This window comes from Micropterus dolomieu, unplaced genomic scaffold, assembly GCF_021292245.1.
Source record: "Micropterus dolomieu isolate WLL.071019.BEF.003 ecotype Adirondacks unplaced genomic scaffold, ASM2129224v1 scaffold_354, whole genome shotgun sequence".
Classification (NCBI taxonomy): domain Eukaryota; kingdom Metazoa; phylum Chordata; class Actinopteri; order Centrarchiformes; family Centrarchidae; genus Micropterus; species Micropterus dolomieu.
In genome coordinates, this window is record NW_025744340.1 from 8 (window position 1) to 16,632 (window position 16,625).

Genomic DNA, 16,625 nt, shown 5'->3' on the forward strand with positions numbered 1-16,625 from the left:
GAATAAACAGAGAAGTACTACAACACAAATCAGCTGGACCAGAGGTTCTGTCTCCTAAGACAGTCACTAACGTCTGGCCCAGAGCAAAGGGATGCATCATCATTTACACTAGATCTAGATCTCTATGTTTTGGCGAACAGAGATCCTCTCTCGGCCTTGAATGAACATTCCAGGAGAGGCGAGGAACAACAAGAGAGGGGAAGCACAAAAACAATCTCACAGCTCGGACCTAAACCCTAGTAAATGTGGACAGACTAACATAAGAAGTATAGGAGAGAGGCCCCGATTGATTCTGGCTTATAGCTTATGAAAATCAAAAATCCACATCCATATTAGAATATTAGAATAAAGGATGTATAAAACAGACATGTCGACCTGAGAAGAGCCTTTCTCAGTCTGGTTCATTACACACAACATCAATCATGGGAAAGACTTCTGACTTGACAGTTGTCCAAAAGACACTCATTGACATGCTCCACAAGGAGGGTAAGCCACAGAAGGTCATTGCTGAAAGGGCTGGCTGGCTGACAGTGCTCTATCAAAGCATATTCATGGAAAGTTGACTGAGGTTTAAGTGTGGTAGGAAAAGGTCCACAAGCAACAGGTACAACCGCAGCCTTGAGAGGATTGTCAAGCAAAGCCAATTCAACAACTTAAGGGGGCTTCCCTGGGAGTGGAGTCAGTGCATCAAGAGCCACCACACACACAGATGTGTCCAGAAAATGAGCTACAAGTGTCCATTCCTAATGTCAACCCATTCCTGAACCAGAGACAACATCAGAAGTGTCTTACCTGAGCTAAGGAGAAAAAGAACTGAGCACCGTTCCTCAGTGATCCAAAGTCCTCTTTTCAGATGAAAGTAAATTTTGCATTTCATTTGGAAATCCAGGTCCCAGAGTCTGGACGATGAGTAGAGAGGCTCAGAATCCACATTGCAAGTCCAGTGTGAAGTTTCCACAGTCAATGATGATTTGGGGTGTCATGTCATCTGCTGGTGTTGGTCCACTGTGGTTTATCAAATCCCCAGTCAATGCAGCGTCTACCAGGAGATTTTAGAGCACTTCATGCTTCCATATGCTGACAAGCTTTTGGAGATGCTGATTTACTTTTCCAACAGGACTTGGCACCTGCCCACAGGGCAAAAACGACTAGTAACTGGTTTGCTGACCATGGTGTTACTGTGCTTGACTGACAGCCAACTCGCCTGACCTGAACCCCATAGAGAATCTATGGTGGATATCAAGAGGAAAATGAGACACCAGACCCAACAATACAGACAAGCTTAAGGCCGCTATCAAAGCAACCTGGGCTTCCATAACACCTCAGTCGTGCCACAGGCTGATTGCCTCCATGCCACGCCACATTGATGAAGTAATTCATGCAAAAGGAGCCCCGACCAAGTACTGGAAGCATAAATTAGAATTTTCTGAACTTTTTAGAAGGTTGATATTTCTGTTTAACAGGTTCTTAACCTCTTAACAGGTTGTAATATTTTAATATTTTGAGATATACAAAAAAAAAAGCCCTGAAATATTTCACTTTATATGTAATGAATCTGTTTTTTGACCTTTATCAGAGTTTTGGGTCATTCTTATCTAACTTACTTTGATTTCAGGCTTTACAGCAAGCAAGCTGAATTCTACTCAGACTGCTTTGAACTGAAAAATATTACATTCACAAATACAACATTTCAAATTAAGTCATACATTTGCCTATATTGAATCATTATAAAGCCTATTCTGAAGAATTTAAAACATTTAAAATGTATAAAGACTTATGCTAACTTTTTATTTTTAATGTCTTTGTTGCTTGCTATGTGACTCCCCTGTGTATCTAGTTTTTCCCTGTTCTATTATTCTTTCGTTTAACGTAGGCTATTTTGTTTTGGCTGAAGATTTTCGTTTGAGATTAATACGATTCAATAAAAACAACAGTTGTTTTTATATTAAACACAATATAACCTTTGGGATACGTTGTTAACCTGTGAATGGTGATATGAAATGTTTGTGTAGTTAAAAATCCTACATGTTAATCGACACACAGAACTCACATTTGAAAGAAAGGTCCCCATTGTGGAGCAGAGAGTGTTACACACCTTCAACAAGCCGGCATCGGTGCTCACTGGAGGGTTTAACAACACACTTTCACTCCGCCCTCGTTGGTTTCAGATGGCACAAAAAATGGAGTGGAAGTAGGTTGGGAGAGGGAGTAGCAAGCAGTTTCAGAAAGGCCCCACGTTATGCTACTTTGCCTACATTATCAAAACAAAGGCCAAGCAAAAACACAAACAAACAAACAAAAAAACCTGGGATATTTTGTCATGTAAGAATGAAAATATAGAGTAGACATCATTGACGTATCATTGCATTACAGTTTTTTACAATTGCTAACAAGCATTTTTCAATAATGAGTTCACTTTTTCAAAACTTTTCACACTGTTAGCACAAGAGAAGTCTATGTGGCCCAAACTGAGAGTGACTCTTGCCTTGCTGTACAACTTGGCCAAAACACGCTGGCAGGGACAGAATTTTATTGGCAAAAGAGCTAAAGTGCGTGTCCCAGGCCAAAGGGGTGCCAATGTTTTGGGTTTTTGAGCAACCATTTACAGTGCTGACTTTTGTTTTCCTTGCAATTTTTATTTACTGTAGTTCATTTTTTGAGTTACTTGATGGCAAAGATAAAGTACAGTGAAGCTTTTCCTGTTTTCCTCTTGCAATTTGATAACTTCCTGTTGTATGCTGTTGTACATTCTGTAAGACTGGGAACTTTATACACTGTAAAATAGGACAAAGTACACTATCAACAATTATATATATGTATACACAACCAAAAAAATAAAGAACAAAAAATTATTTACTACTTGAAAGATTCCCATAAAATGATGCATCTACTGTAGTGCTATCTGTTGTTAGTGTTTTTTTTTAGGTAATTGTGTTATGAGTGACAAAGTGTTGCTGTTGGAGAGAACTACTGCTGGTGTTTTTGTAAAATTATTTGATATTGAAACAAGTATGCATTTTGGGTGTGAAATTAACTATTGTGCAAGCTGCGTGTTGGTATAGACAAAAGTGTGAAGAGTATTGAAAAAACTAAACTCAGTACTGAAAAATACTTGCTAACAATTGTAAAAAATAATAATAATAATAATTTTAAAAAAGCTCTGAAAGCACAAGCAGTGATTTTTGGGAGCTGCATTGGCGCAAATGCTGACCATTTCACATTTACTATTTTTGACATTTCCAGCTTGTGATGTTGTTCCAGACATCAGCACTGTTTTGCTGCAGACAACACGTGCAGTAACTACTGACGAACCAGCTCTTCCGGGCCCCTCCTATAACACCCTAAACCCGCCCACAAAAAATACCCCCATCTGATTGGTTCTCTGTGAATGACACCATCCTAGATCTATGGGGAAATAGATACAAAGCATTTACTGTACACTGAATGTTTTCTTACACTGCAAGTGTGCTCGTTTGATGTGATAAATGATGATGTTGCTATGGAAGTATTAACACTATTTAACTGAACGGAGTCAATATTGCTCTAGATTTATTAATACCAATGGAAAATTCTTACAGAAACCCAGTCACAACTATCAAAGAAAACAAAAGAGCATGAAGACACTCAGAGGCAGGAAAGAAATAAAACAACACAAATAATAATAATAATAATAGCCACCTATGATCTTTAAAAAATAACTACATTAAAACTAATTAAATATGTGCAATATACATGATATTTGATAGTGGAAGTCTAGTTAGTGTATGTGATCTTGTTAGTTCAATGTTCTTCATTTAAATTTCAAAGACTAAACAATATTATCATCTTTCTTACTTCTTTTTTAAACTGCAGTGTGTTATTTTTTTCAGTGTGGTTTTAGCTGTGCACACACAATGTTTTAATAATTGATTTTAACATAATTAAGTGGGACATTTTATGCACGTTTAGAAATAACATTATTTCTAAAACACTTGTAAAATGGTTGATCTATTTATAAGGATAACTAAATAAGAATAAGAATAAAAATTTTGCCAGAGAAGGTGTATTACAGTGTAGAAGTTCACCATTTAAAAAAAAATCATGTTAAATGATACATATACATACATTATGTACTATCATACACAATATGATATTCAATATTTGTGCTATTTTCTATTTAATTTCCCACATATCATTGGCTGCAGGCAGCCATTTTAATGTGTGCCCACATTTGTACCAGCCTGCATGTGAAGTGTTTTCTACTTAATATATGTCTATACCGGAAGCTGCGTTCAGAGGTCAACGTCCAGGAGTAACCTGCCGGCGCATCATCGCATCACCCCACTCTCTGCCGTTAAAGCGTCTGTTGGAGCTCAGTGACTTCATCAGGATGTGATTTTTTTCCCCATCATCACTGGAAACAGAGATGTCTGATAAACAAAATTAGTTCATCGATCTGTTGGACTCAACTTTTTCAGGATTACGTCTCGGTTCATCTCCACCGGTGAGTTGCTAGCCGAGGTGCTTATCTCAGATTATGTTAAACAAGTCTGTCTGATAGTTAGCTGCGTTCAGAGGATTTCGACCACGCTGCAGTACAGTACACCCGCAGTACAGTCAGCAGTAACGTTACTGTATTAGTGCCATTACTGTGGCATTATATTTGTAGTAGCTACTGCCGTTAAACTAGCTAACCTCTAACGTTACTTTGTTAGCATCTTTGCCGCTGTCGAGTTAGGGAGCTAAGTTAGCTTTCACTTGACAGGTGACCTGCATTAGTTAACTTAGCCAATTTAGCTAGAAAGCAGTTCTCTGTCATAAAATAATATGCTTTGTGTAAGGAGTTTCGGTCTTATAACAAGCTGAATGCAGTTCTCTGTGGCATTTTATGATGTTCACCTGGCTCACGTTTGCAGTGTGCCTGGCGACAGTGCTCGGCTTGTTTTTCTGGTCCCGCAAGCAGCTATCGATAGGTAAGGTGTGCCTTACCTGGGTGCTTACTACTTCCACTTGCACGAGCAGGTGTGGGGGAAAATGCGCTGACAACGCAAAGGAGTAATATTGGACTGATGACCTGTGGTAGTTTCCATAGGGTGATGTTAATTAACCTTGGACATCACTGGTTAACATTTGAACTAGAAAAGTCCAATACTATAGTATGTAATGTTATTCTTTTCAATACACTTATCTAAACTTTTGCTTAAAGGTGTTTTTGTTTGCATTGGTTTGCATTGTCGGACACAATGTAAGTGTATGTTACATGCAGTCAGGATTTATACATGAATGTTTGAATGTATGCTTTTCACAAATTGGCAGTGTTATTTCATGGTGTTGCAGTTATTTAGGACTCAAACAATGCTTCAGATGTTTATGGCTGTATGGTTATGGGTAACAGTATGACCAGCATTGCACGCAAATGGTGCGAAATTCATCCTTGTTGACTTATGTATGTATGTACTGATGCTCCCAGTGTTGCAATATCAGTTGCATTATCAAGATACTTAAGTTTATGCAACCCACTTTTGCAATATGACAAACAGCACCACGTGTCAGCCAAGTTAATCTTGTGTTACTGTACCCTGATATTTGGACTCTGTCTCCTTTATAACTGTTGCTGCCACTGTTGTGTTTCTTGCCAGTATTTGCAGCCTGTTCGTGTCGCCCAGCCATGGCACAGCAGGACGGTGCTGCCAAGAAGAACCCTGCTGTTGGGGCATTGCCCTCTCACTTCGTTGTGGGATCAGTGTCAGAGGAGAACTCAGAGGATGAAATCCCAGGGAAGCCTGACTTGCAGCTGGAGGAAAAGGAGACTCGGTCCTTGTCCCCGTCCTCCGGTAGCTCAGACAGCACCTATGAAATGGGATTTGACCACATTGATGGCCCCATACAGAATCTAAGGTTGGAATCTAAACCTGGTCTGTCTCATCACCTCTAGCCTCTCGATATTCATTTAGATATTTTAGCTGAATTTATGATTATGATATTAGTCATATATGTGGATGCAGGTTTTTATGTGAGGATTTGTTCAGGTATTCTAAAGCTTTTCTTTTTCAGGCATGCAGCCCGCTTTGTATCAATAATGTACCATGTATTGGAAGCTACTTGATGCATTTTCCAAAGTTATTTGGGGTTTTAAATAAGTGTCTCTGCAAATGTGTACCAGTAGTATTGCATAAAATCTATGTATTATGAAAACATTAAATTTAGCAGCCTTGAATTACAGTATTTCTTTGTGGCTGCGGAGTGTGCAAATGTGAGATAGAAATCTGGAACTTTCTACTTCAAATGCTGTCTGGAGTAGACCAGTCCTGCTGAAGCAGGCCTGTAGTCTGTAATGAGTGCACTCTGTTCAGATTATGTACTCCTCTGTCGCTGGGTTGCCCCTTTTGCAACACATGTCAAAAATGTGGTTTCAGTAGCTGCACACTGCGAAAGGGTTTCTCTGTGTCCCGAGGCTGTGATGTGGGCGTGGAAAGTAGACATAAACTTCAAGATGTTGGTTTGGGAATGATGGGGGGAAAATGTTCACACAGAACATCCCAATCTGACAGTCAAAAGGAGCTTTTCAGCACTGACAGAAGATTGTTTAAAGCTTGCAGTAGTCTTGTTTCTCTGCCAGCCCCAGGTCTTTCACTGGGCTGCCAGGACTTCTCATTTCATTGTCACTTTCACAGACAGTGGCTTGTAAATTGCGTTTTCCAGTAAAGTCTCACAGAATATGTGGGTTTGTGATTCAAATGAGAGAGTCATGCTGATGTAGGTAATTACCTACAGAATATCTTCATCATAATTCCATGCTTCTTTCTTCCTTTTTAAGTTTCTAAATATTGTTGTAGTATGCAGCCAACTATGTGGATAGTGACACCTACTGACTAACTTCTTTCACTTTTAATTTGCAACTTTAAATTTTAGAACCACATTATTTATAAGACATTGGGAGCTTCTAGATCTAAGTGCTTTGTCCAGTCTGGTTTTGTGCGAATAGCTTTACAAGGCCAAAGAGGATGAGGGAAGTGTGGGTTAAACAAAAGAAGCTGTGATGTCAAATACTGGAAATACCAAATTGTCTCTCTCATAGGGCAGAACAAACTTTCAACTCCACAACTGGATTGAAATCAGAGCCTCTTTAATGTAACGACTCATTTGCTTCATGCAGGTAACCCCTACTGTGATGCAATAATGCAGCATCAGGCCACAGAAGCCAGCCAGCCAAATTTACTCGGGCACTGGCACACCCTCCAGCTGATAGTCAAATCCCTCCCCCTGTGCTACCCGCTCCCCCGTATGATTCCCCTTTGGGTGGAGCTTGATTCATAGACGTCTGCCAGTCCTGTTGGAGGCTCTTGCCCAAGCATGTGAGCGTGTTTAACGACTGTACGGCGTCCTGTCCTGTTGTGCAAGATATGATTGGCTCCGTTAGTAGTTATACTACAAGAAAACTATTTTCTTCTTAAAGATATACAGTAATTGTTGACCCTGTATTTTTGTTGTTCCAACACATATTCACAGATCATTAGCATCATTCCTATCAGTAGTACATTTTCAGGTTTTTCTTTAACATTTACTGTGAGGTGAAGCTGTAACTCTCCCACAAGTGTAAGATAAGAGATAGTAGTCAAATCTCCTTAGACCAGTCTGACTCCTATCAATATGAGGTGTCGTTTTCTTTTTTTTTTTTTTTAATGTATATATCTTCTGGTCTGTAAACATAGACTAGTTGCTGCTGAAAGACATGTGTTTCTAAATGATTGCCTTATGTTTTGCACAGTTGAAAATGAGAGCTTGTTATTAGCATAGCAACCGAAAACCCACGTTCTTTCCAAAACTACAGGGGGCATTACATGTGTTCTTTTGTATTTCTTAAAATAGGCCAAGCATGTCAGGACTGCACCTGGTGAAGCAAGGCAGAGATCGCCGGCGGATTGATCTCCAGAGGGACTTCACTGTGGCTTCTCCTGCTGAATTTGTCACCCGCTTTGGTGGCAACAAGGTTATTGAGAAGGTGATGACTTTATTATTTTTATTTTTTGCACATTCTTGAAAGGATCACAACGTGTTACTGCCAGAATAAATGCCATAGTCAAAAATGAATCTGAATAATATTTACAACCTCTTTAATAATGAAAAAGAACCAGTGAAGAATCATATTTTGTGTTTGCATCACACAGCCATGAAATGTAATGACTATTATAGTATAATGTCATTATAACACAGCAGCATCTCTGATATGATTAGACCCGTCATTATTAGTGAAGTCTTGTTTTTGAGCGAAAAAACTGTTTTGCTTCTTCAGGTGCTCATTGCCAACAATGGCATTGCAGCAGTCAAATGCATGCGCTCCATCCGCCGCTGGGCCTATGAGATGTTTCGCAATGAAAGGGCAATCCGGTTTGTTGTAATGGTGACCCCAGAGGACCTGAAGGCCAATGCAGGTGAGCTTTAGAATGCTATCTTTGAAAATGTAAAACATCTTGGTAAGTGCGCAAACTGTGGTGCCCTTCAGCTTTTGTTGCAGTGCATCCAAACACATTAGCCAATTCATAAGGCCGTACACAATGAGGACTAGTGTAGATGTGACTTCAGTGAAGTTATTTTGGGGAAAAAGGTTTTCTGTGGTTCTGTCTTTCACAGAGTACATCAAAATGGCAGATCATTACGTGCCTGTGCCAGGAGGGACTAATAACAACAACTATGCAAATGTAGAGCTCATTCTGGACATTGCTAAACGCATACCTGTTCAGGTACCTCCACATGTACACCAGTATATCTATTGTTTTCCCTCAGGAATCAAGTATTTTATCATACCTGTTGTCATTGTATTGATCCTAACAGGCAGTGTGGGCTGGCTGGGGTCACGCTTCAGAGAACCCCAAACTCCCAGAGCTGCTTCAAAAGAATGGTATTGCTTTTATGGGTAAGAGAAGCTTCTTATTTTATCTATCACTTTGCTGACCCTTCTGATTTACCCTCACAGTCACTGCTTACACAACAATTTTATTTTTATTTCTTACTCCTTCCTCAGGTCCCCCAAGTCAGGCTATGTGGGCTCTAGGAGACAAGATTGCCTCTTCTATCGTGGCTCAGACAGCTGGCATTCCAACCCTGCCCTGGAGCGGCACAGGTAGGTTACAGTTTGTGTGGCTTCCAAAAAGGCTTTTAATAATCAGCTTTGGAAAGTTTTCTTTATTGTCAAAAAAACAATCAATGATTCTTGATTTTGTCTGTTTTTAAGTCCGATTCCTGAGATTTCAGATTCAGAATTCTTGGAAAAGAACATTATGAACATCACACAATTACAGTGAAAAGTATGTATGCTGAATATTTTATCTTTGTGTCTTTCTCAGGCCTGACAGTAGAATGGACAGAGAACAACCAAAAGAAGAGAATCATCAACGTTCCTACTGACATCTATGAGCTTGGCTGCATCCAGAATGTTGAGGAAGGCCTTAAGGTAAGCATGTCATTGAACTGACAGATCATAATGCAACATGAATGTTGCGTGTGCTTTAGTATATTGTGCATACTTGCATCTATACTGGAAAGCTGTATGTTTACATTGCCAGGCTGCAGAGAATGTTGGCTACCCTGTAATGGTGAAGGCCTCAGAGGGAGGTGGAGGAAAAGGCATCCGTAAAGTCAACTCTGCTGATGATTTCCCTAACCTCTTTAGACAGGTAAGTGGAAACTACACTAATTTGAGCGTGATCGTGCAGGACTTAACACGTTGTAGAATTGGGTTTTAATGTATCATTAAAGATCCAAATGGAAACTTTAGCTTCACCAAAGTACATTTCACAGGAGAAAGAAGTATGCCAATTTAGAATAGGGATTTTGTATATTTTATGACAGCAAGGATTTATTTTCTCCTTGGTTCTCCAGGTCCAGGCAGAAGTTCCGGGATCCCCCATTTTCGTCATGCAGCTAGCCAAGCATGCACGCCACCTAGAAGTCCAGATCTTGGCTGATCAATACGGCAATGCCATTTCCCTGTTTGGCAGAGACTGTTCTGTGCAGCGACGGCACCAGAAAATTATAGAGGAGGCTCCTGCTACCATCGCCACTAGTGATGTGTTTGAGGATATGGAAAGGGTACAACCTACCATGTATTGCACCTAAAGCATAAAGCTGATTAATTGACACTGAAGACCAACTAAATAAATCCATCTTAATTGCACCTCAGTATGAATACAATTGTTTTCTCTCCTCAGTGTGCAGTGAAGCTGGCTAAGATGGTGGGGTACGTCAGTGCAGGTACAGTGGAGTACCTCTACAGCCAGGATGGCAGCTTCTATTTCCTAGAACTCAATCCTCGTCTGCAGGTGGAACACCCCTGTACTGAGATGGTGGCCGATGTCAACTTGCCTGCTGCCCAACTGCAGGTCAGTTTCACTCAGACACACCTGCAGGGATAAAAAGAGCGCACTCTTTTACATCACATACAATACATTTTGAGTCTGACTGTCCTGTAGCAGACAAAGTTAGCACGCTTCACCGCCTTCACCACTTAGCTATGGCGGGGCCCCCCGTCTCCATGGCAACCGACTGCAAAAGAGGGAGGCAATATGCAGAAATTGTGTAGTAGATCCAGAGGTCGTAACAGCACTCGGTCATGTGGTCTGTTCTGCAGTGTTTAGGATTGTGTGTAAATAGGTCAGTGGCAGTCAAGCTGAAAGGCAGCGTTAGTGGGGACAGCTATGCAGTCAAGCTGATTGGGTCTTACTGTGGGAGTGACACACTCACTCTGGCACAGAGGACGAGTATCTTTTTTCAAACAACAGCGGGACTCACTATCTCTCGCAAGATGTTGTTTATCGGGGTCTAAAAAAGAATATCATGTAAACTACTGTCAGATAAGCTAGCCTGTTCTTTAATGTTCTATATATGTAATTTCCAGAGCATGAACTTGTGTTGTACTAATACCAGTATCTTCTGTCAGATTGCTATGGGTATTCCTCTTCAAAGGATCAAAGACATCAGGATGCTTTATGGGGTCCAGCCCTGGGGAGACTCTCCCATTGACTTTGAGGGTCTGTCGACGGCCCCCTCCCCACGGGGCCATGTCATTGCTGCACGCATCACCAGTGAAAATCCTGATGAGGTACGCTTCACTCTCTGCTGGTACACACAAAATGTGCAGCTGAAGGTTACACAAAGTCTTCGATTTTTGGTGTTGGTTGTGTTCTTTTTAAATGTTTCATTTTTCAATTTTGTTTTACCCTAAACAAAGGTCATTGCTATCATTTCTAACCTTTACCCTTCTCAAAATTTGCTGGTTTTGGGAGATGTATATTGATAAATAAACTATCTTCAACACAAGGTTGTATAACAAAATGAAATGTGGTGTGATTGCAGGGTTTCAAGCCAAGCTCCGGAACAGTACAAGAGCTTAATTTCCGCAGCAATAAGAACGTGTGGGGCTACTTCAGCGTTGCAGCGGCTGGTGGGCTGCATGAGTTTGCTGACTCCCAGTTTGGACACTGTTTCTCTTGGGGAGAGAATCGGGAAGAAGCCATCTCGTAAGTACACACAGAAATATTAAAAAGATGTCTGTGAAGGTTGTCAGTCATCCAGGTCATAGTAACCCAAGGAAGGTTCAAATCGAGGGGCAACTGGACTGGTTAAAGATTCTCAAAGATGGTTCTTCTCTCGGATGAGAGGCAAAGTGTCTTCAAATATCTTTTACCAGTCCAGTTGCCCCTCGATTTGAACCTTCCTTAGAGAATTAAAACATTGCTCTGTCAGAAAGGAAGAAAAACATTTATTTATTGCTAATGTTTATTTAACATGGGACATATTTGTATTTAATTGTCTAATCAAAGGCTTTTATAGTTTATACGTGGTTATGTCTTAATCTTTTTAAAGCAACATGGTGGTGGCTCTGAAGGAGTTGTCTATCCGTGGAGACTTCAGGACCACAGTGGAATACCTCATTAAGCTGCTGGAGACCGAAAGCTTTCAGCACAACAGCATTGACACAGGCTGGCTGGACAGGCTGATCTCAGAGAAGATGCAGGTATGCAGAGGTGCTTCAGCTGTTGCCACTGGATGTTCTCCAAGAAAACAAATGAGAACTGATATATTTGACATTCTGACCCATATTACAAAGTCTGCTCTGAAACTTGACAATAGTAAGACCTTGTGGTTTATTCTGCTGGCATCACGCAGTTTGAATTTCAGGTTGAGTGTTTGATATTTTCCTGGATAAGAAGGAGAGTGTATGTTGTGGGCAGGCGGAGCGTCCTGATACCATGCTGGGAATCGTGAGCGGGGCTCTGCACGTGGCAGACGTCAGTCTGAGGAACAGTGTGTCCAACTTTTTGCATTCTCTGGAAAGGTAAAGAAATAGAAAGTTATAGTAATCCATATCAAGAAGTAGATACTCAGGGATATTAGCATTTGAATAGAAGACATGAAACACTCTGTACTCTCTGACCAGGGGCCAGGTGCTGCCTGCACACACACTGCTCAACACTGTGGATGTGGAGCTGATCTATGAAGGTAATAAATACGTCCTGACAGTGACACGCCAGTCTCCCAACTCCTATGTGGTCATCATGAACAACTCCTCTGCTGAGGTGGATGTCCATCGGCTCAGTGATGGAGGTCTATTGCTGTCTTACGATGGAAGTAGCTACACTACCTACATAAAGGAAGAGGTGGACAGGTAAGAGGAAACTGAAATTTAGAGAATGGAATTATCATTACTAATGTAGCTGTAACTTCACCACTGAAAATATCTTCCCTCAGTTAACAACTTTACAGAAATATCTTGATGCACTTACACCTTTGATTTCCAGTTCTGTTAAGGTCTCTCTTTTTTTATTTATTTATTTATTTTTTTTCACCCTACAGGTATCGCATCACAATTGGGAACAAGACTTGTGTTTTTGAAAGGGAGAATGATCCTTCACTGCTGCGATCACCTTCAGCGGGAAAACTTATCCAGTACACAGTTGAGGATGGCGGGCATGTGTTTTCTGGCCAGTGCTATGCTGAAATAGAGGTACAGTTATGGATGTGTTGTCTTCAAGACTGATGCAATCAGTTCAAATTCACTTTATTTTTGTATTTTGTTGAGCTATAGAGATGGAACCTTTGTTCTTGTAAATTGAAGGTGATGAAGATGGTAATGACCCTCACAGCTGGGGAGTCTGGTTGTATTCACTATGTGAAGAGGGCTGGAGCAGCACTAGAGCCTGGCTGTGTCATTGCCAAGCTGCAACTGGATGACCCAAGCAGAGTGCAACAGGTACTGTTTGCCAAGTAGATTTTCCTATGCATTTGCAGTAGGTTTTCCTATTCATATGCCTGCTACAAGGTCACCCTTGTAATATGTCTTTGTTTAGTTCAAAATATCCGTTCACATTTCAAGTTAGGCCACACATTTTAGCTTTTCAATCTTTCTAAAATGAAGAGTAACAGGATGTCAAAATGACACATGTCTGTATTTTCATACAAAAAGGATGCACTCTACTTTATGAGCCTTAGATATTAGTTTTATGGGTGTGTGGGGTTTTCGTTTATTACAAGCTACTTTATGAAGTCAAAACATCAATGAAGCAATTGAGGCTGCAAACAAAGAAAATGGCTCAATTATCTGAAGGGAACAGGTGTCAGCAGGAGCGAGTCGGGAGGCTGACTTCCTGTAAATGTGTCACTGCTGGTGAGGTAACAATGCTAAAGAAGAAACTACAGAACCCTGCAGGTCCCTCCAACTTACATTTAGACGAGGTAGTTTGCTTTTTTCAGTATGCCCTCTACTTCCTACTGGACACCCATGACATTGCTTGTGTATGAAACACCCGCATGCACAATACTGCTGTAAAATTTGTATACTAAGTATATGTGTTTTTCTTGTAGGCAGAGCTGCACACAGGGGCTCTGCCTTCTATCCAGGCAGTAGCCCTGAGAGGGGAGAAGCTACACAGAGTCTTCCACAACACACTGGATCATCTTGTTCACATAATGAATGGCTACTGTCTTCCTGAGCCTTTCTTCAGTGCTAAGGTAAGAAGTCACACACACATACCTGGGTGTACACCAATATCAGCCCTTCCAACTGTAAGCAGTTCATTAAATATCTGCCTCCTGTGTCTGTCCTAGTTGAAAGAGTGGGTGGAAAGGTTGATGAAAACCATGCGCGATCCCTCTTTGCCACTGTTGGAGCTTCAAGACATTATGACTAGTGTGTCTGGTCGTATCCCCCCTGCTGTGGAGAAGGCCATCAAGAAGGAGATGGCTCAGTATGCGAGCAACATCACCTCTGTGCTCTGCCAGTTCCCCAGCCAGCAGGTGACACACACACAATGTTAACTACGCCCACAGAATTCTTCTTAAACCTACCTTGTCAGTAAGGGCAAAACTGCTGCTGTTCTTTCTGCCTTGCCGCCAAGTTCTTCTAGGACTGAGTGATTGGTTATGAATAGACATAGCACATGGTTAATACTGCCGTATTTGATCAAACTCAAAACAGCAGTAAAAGCCTGTTATAACAAATGGGTGTTTTTGTTTGTTTTCATTATGATTGCTTGCTTTAAAAGGTTTTGTTAGTTTAGTTAGTTAGTTAGTACTGTAGTGTCCAGTCAGCCAGAAGATTAAGATAAGATTTTGCAAATGTTATTTCACAATATATATCTGTCTAAGTGAAAGGGTTATCAGACTGCAAGTGCTGTCTGTGTCAGTGTGTGTATAGGGCATCGTGTTAATATTATAAATGTTGGGATCACGCTGAGTTTCTAATTCAGTCTGTAATGAGAAGAGATGTCTGTCTTCTGACTGTTTGACTATTTAAACAATACACTGGATTTTATGTGTTATTGCTGGTTGAACATTTTGGACACTTTCATATTTATGGATATATTTTTTAATTGTATAGTCATGCATAGTTTATAAAGAGCAAAGAAAAGCCAGTACACTAATGTATGTAGTAGTGAAAGGGTGTTATCACCTCCGTCTAATGGTATTTATCTTTATTATCTATTTTTATTTACAAAATTTCAGTCAGTTTGGATCTCACCGATATAACTGGAGCAAGCTAACTGAGTGGTCATGAGTACTACTGGGATTAAATGCTTATGAGTCTCTGCTGCTGATGGGATTAAATGCTTATATTGTTCATCTCCCTTGTTCACAGATTGCAAACATCCTGGACAGTCATGCTGCTACACTTAACAAGAAGTCTGAAAGAGAAGTCTTCTTTATGAACACACAAAGCATTGTTCAGCTGGTGCAGAAGTGAGTATGATACTCTATCTCAAGATAATGCAAATCTTCACCTACTGATCACAGTACACCTATGACCCAAAGTGACTGATTGCCAGAGCTGCTTATTATGTTCAAGAAGACACAAAGTTTATTAAGGCTCATACTATAATTTGCTGCGTCACATTATCTTATTTGTAACACCGAGATTAATTTGCTTTATATTAGTTGTTTTTGTGGTCACTAGAACTCCTTCTTTCAGTTCATATGCCCACTTAGCACAATTCTGCATTGTTCTTTGTGTCAGGCCAGGCTGTTTTTGTCTCCAACAGATATCGCAGTGGCATCAGAGGTCACATGAAGGCGGTGGTGATGGACTTGCTCAGACAGTACCTGAAAGTTGAGATCCAGTTTCAGAATGGTAAGGAATAGCAGTAACACACTTAATTGTTGGTTTAAAAGGCACACTGTGGTGACATGCTGTCACATGCAAGAGTAATAGTACTTTTTTGGGAGAATTGCACTTACTCATTCTTTCCACTTGATGGAGCTCTTTCACAATAAACACCTCAGCTTCTGTGACTCTACTGTTCCACTGTTCAGTATTTGTCAAAGCTCTTGCATGTTGGTTTGTTAACAGGACACTACGACAAGTGTGTGTTTGCACTGCGTGAAGAAAACAAAGGTGACATGGCCAATGTCCTCAACTATATCTTCTCCCATGCTCAAGTGACTAAGAAGAACCTGCTGGTTACTATGTTGATTGTAAGTGTCCAGCCTTATTGATATAAACAGACTCACCTTCCAAGGTAATGTGTGATGAAGATTTGGGTAAATATATTTCGGTACTAGATTACTCATTGCTCATTCAGGAAAGTAATTTTTATCAGCCCAGGAATGTGTAATTACTGCAATTTACAGTGTGATGTGTTGATGCTAAAAAGCACAATATAATATCCATATGCTGTTGATATTATGTTTTTTCTAAACTAAAGTGTTTTTATATATCTAGCTAGTGACATATAATGTAATGTTATCATCTCCTGTGTATAGGACCAGCTTTGTGGCCGTGATCCCACATTGACAGATGAACTGATGGCCATCTTGACTGAACTCACCCAGCTCAGCAAGACAACCAATGCCAAGGTGGCGCTGCGTGCCCGGCAGGTCAGATGGACTGCAATATTTATATTTTTTTTTATTTACAAATTTGTTTTATGTTCCATTTAAAATACTCAGTATTCAACATTGAGTGTGTTTTAAATCCACTGAAGTAACTGGCGTGCACAGTATGCTTCCTCCTGTAAGCTGATTTATTAACTATGAAGCGATGTTAATGTAATGTAAAAGGTCTGGGCGCATCTTCTATCAGTAGTACAGGTAAAGCAAGTATAAGCAAGCCATGCTTTCAAAATAAAGTTGGTGGTATGGGAGAGTGTGTGTGT

General features: G+C 40.4%; 1 protein-coding gene across 1 annotated transcript; it reads left to right on the forward strand.

The window, feature by feature from the left end:
* Positions 1 to 4,826: 4,826 nt before the first annotated feature.
* On the forward strand, positions 4,827 to 16,347 carry LOC123967408 (acetyl-CoA carboxylase; the record flags this gene model as incomplete). The annotated part of the gene is given in 24 exon segments (XM_046043502.1): positions 4,827 to 4,952; positions 5,619 to 5,877; positions 7,849 to 7,981; positions 8,273 to 8,411; positions 8,611 to 8,720; positions 8,812 to 8,893; positions 9,002 to 9,100; positions 9,324 to 9,430; positions 9,543 to 9,653; positions 9,859 to 10,068; positions 10,188 to 10,358; positions 10,916 to 11,077; positions 11,332 to 11,495; positions 11,842 to 11,992; positions 12,210 to 12,313; positions 12,416 to 12,643; positions 12,832 to 12,982; positions 13,094 to 13,228; positions 13,840 to 13,986; positions 14,083 to 14,271; positions 15,113 to 15,213; positions 15,513 to 15,601; positions 15,821 to 15,945; positions 16,234 to 16,347. Coding segments are annotated over 24 exon segments (3,366 nt in total), but the record flags the coding sequence as incomplete, so codon positions are not given.
* Positions 16,348 to 16,625: the final 278 nt, after the last annotated feature.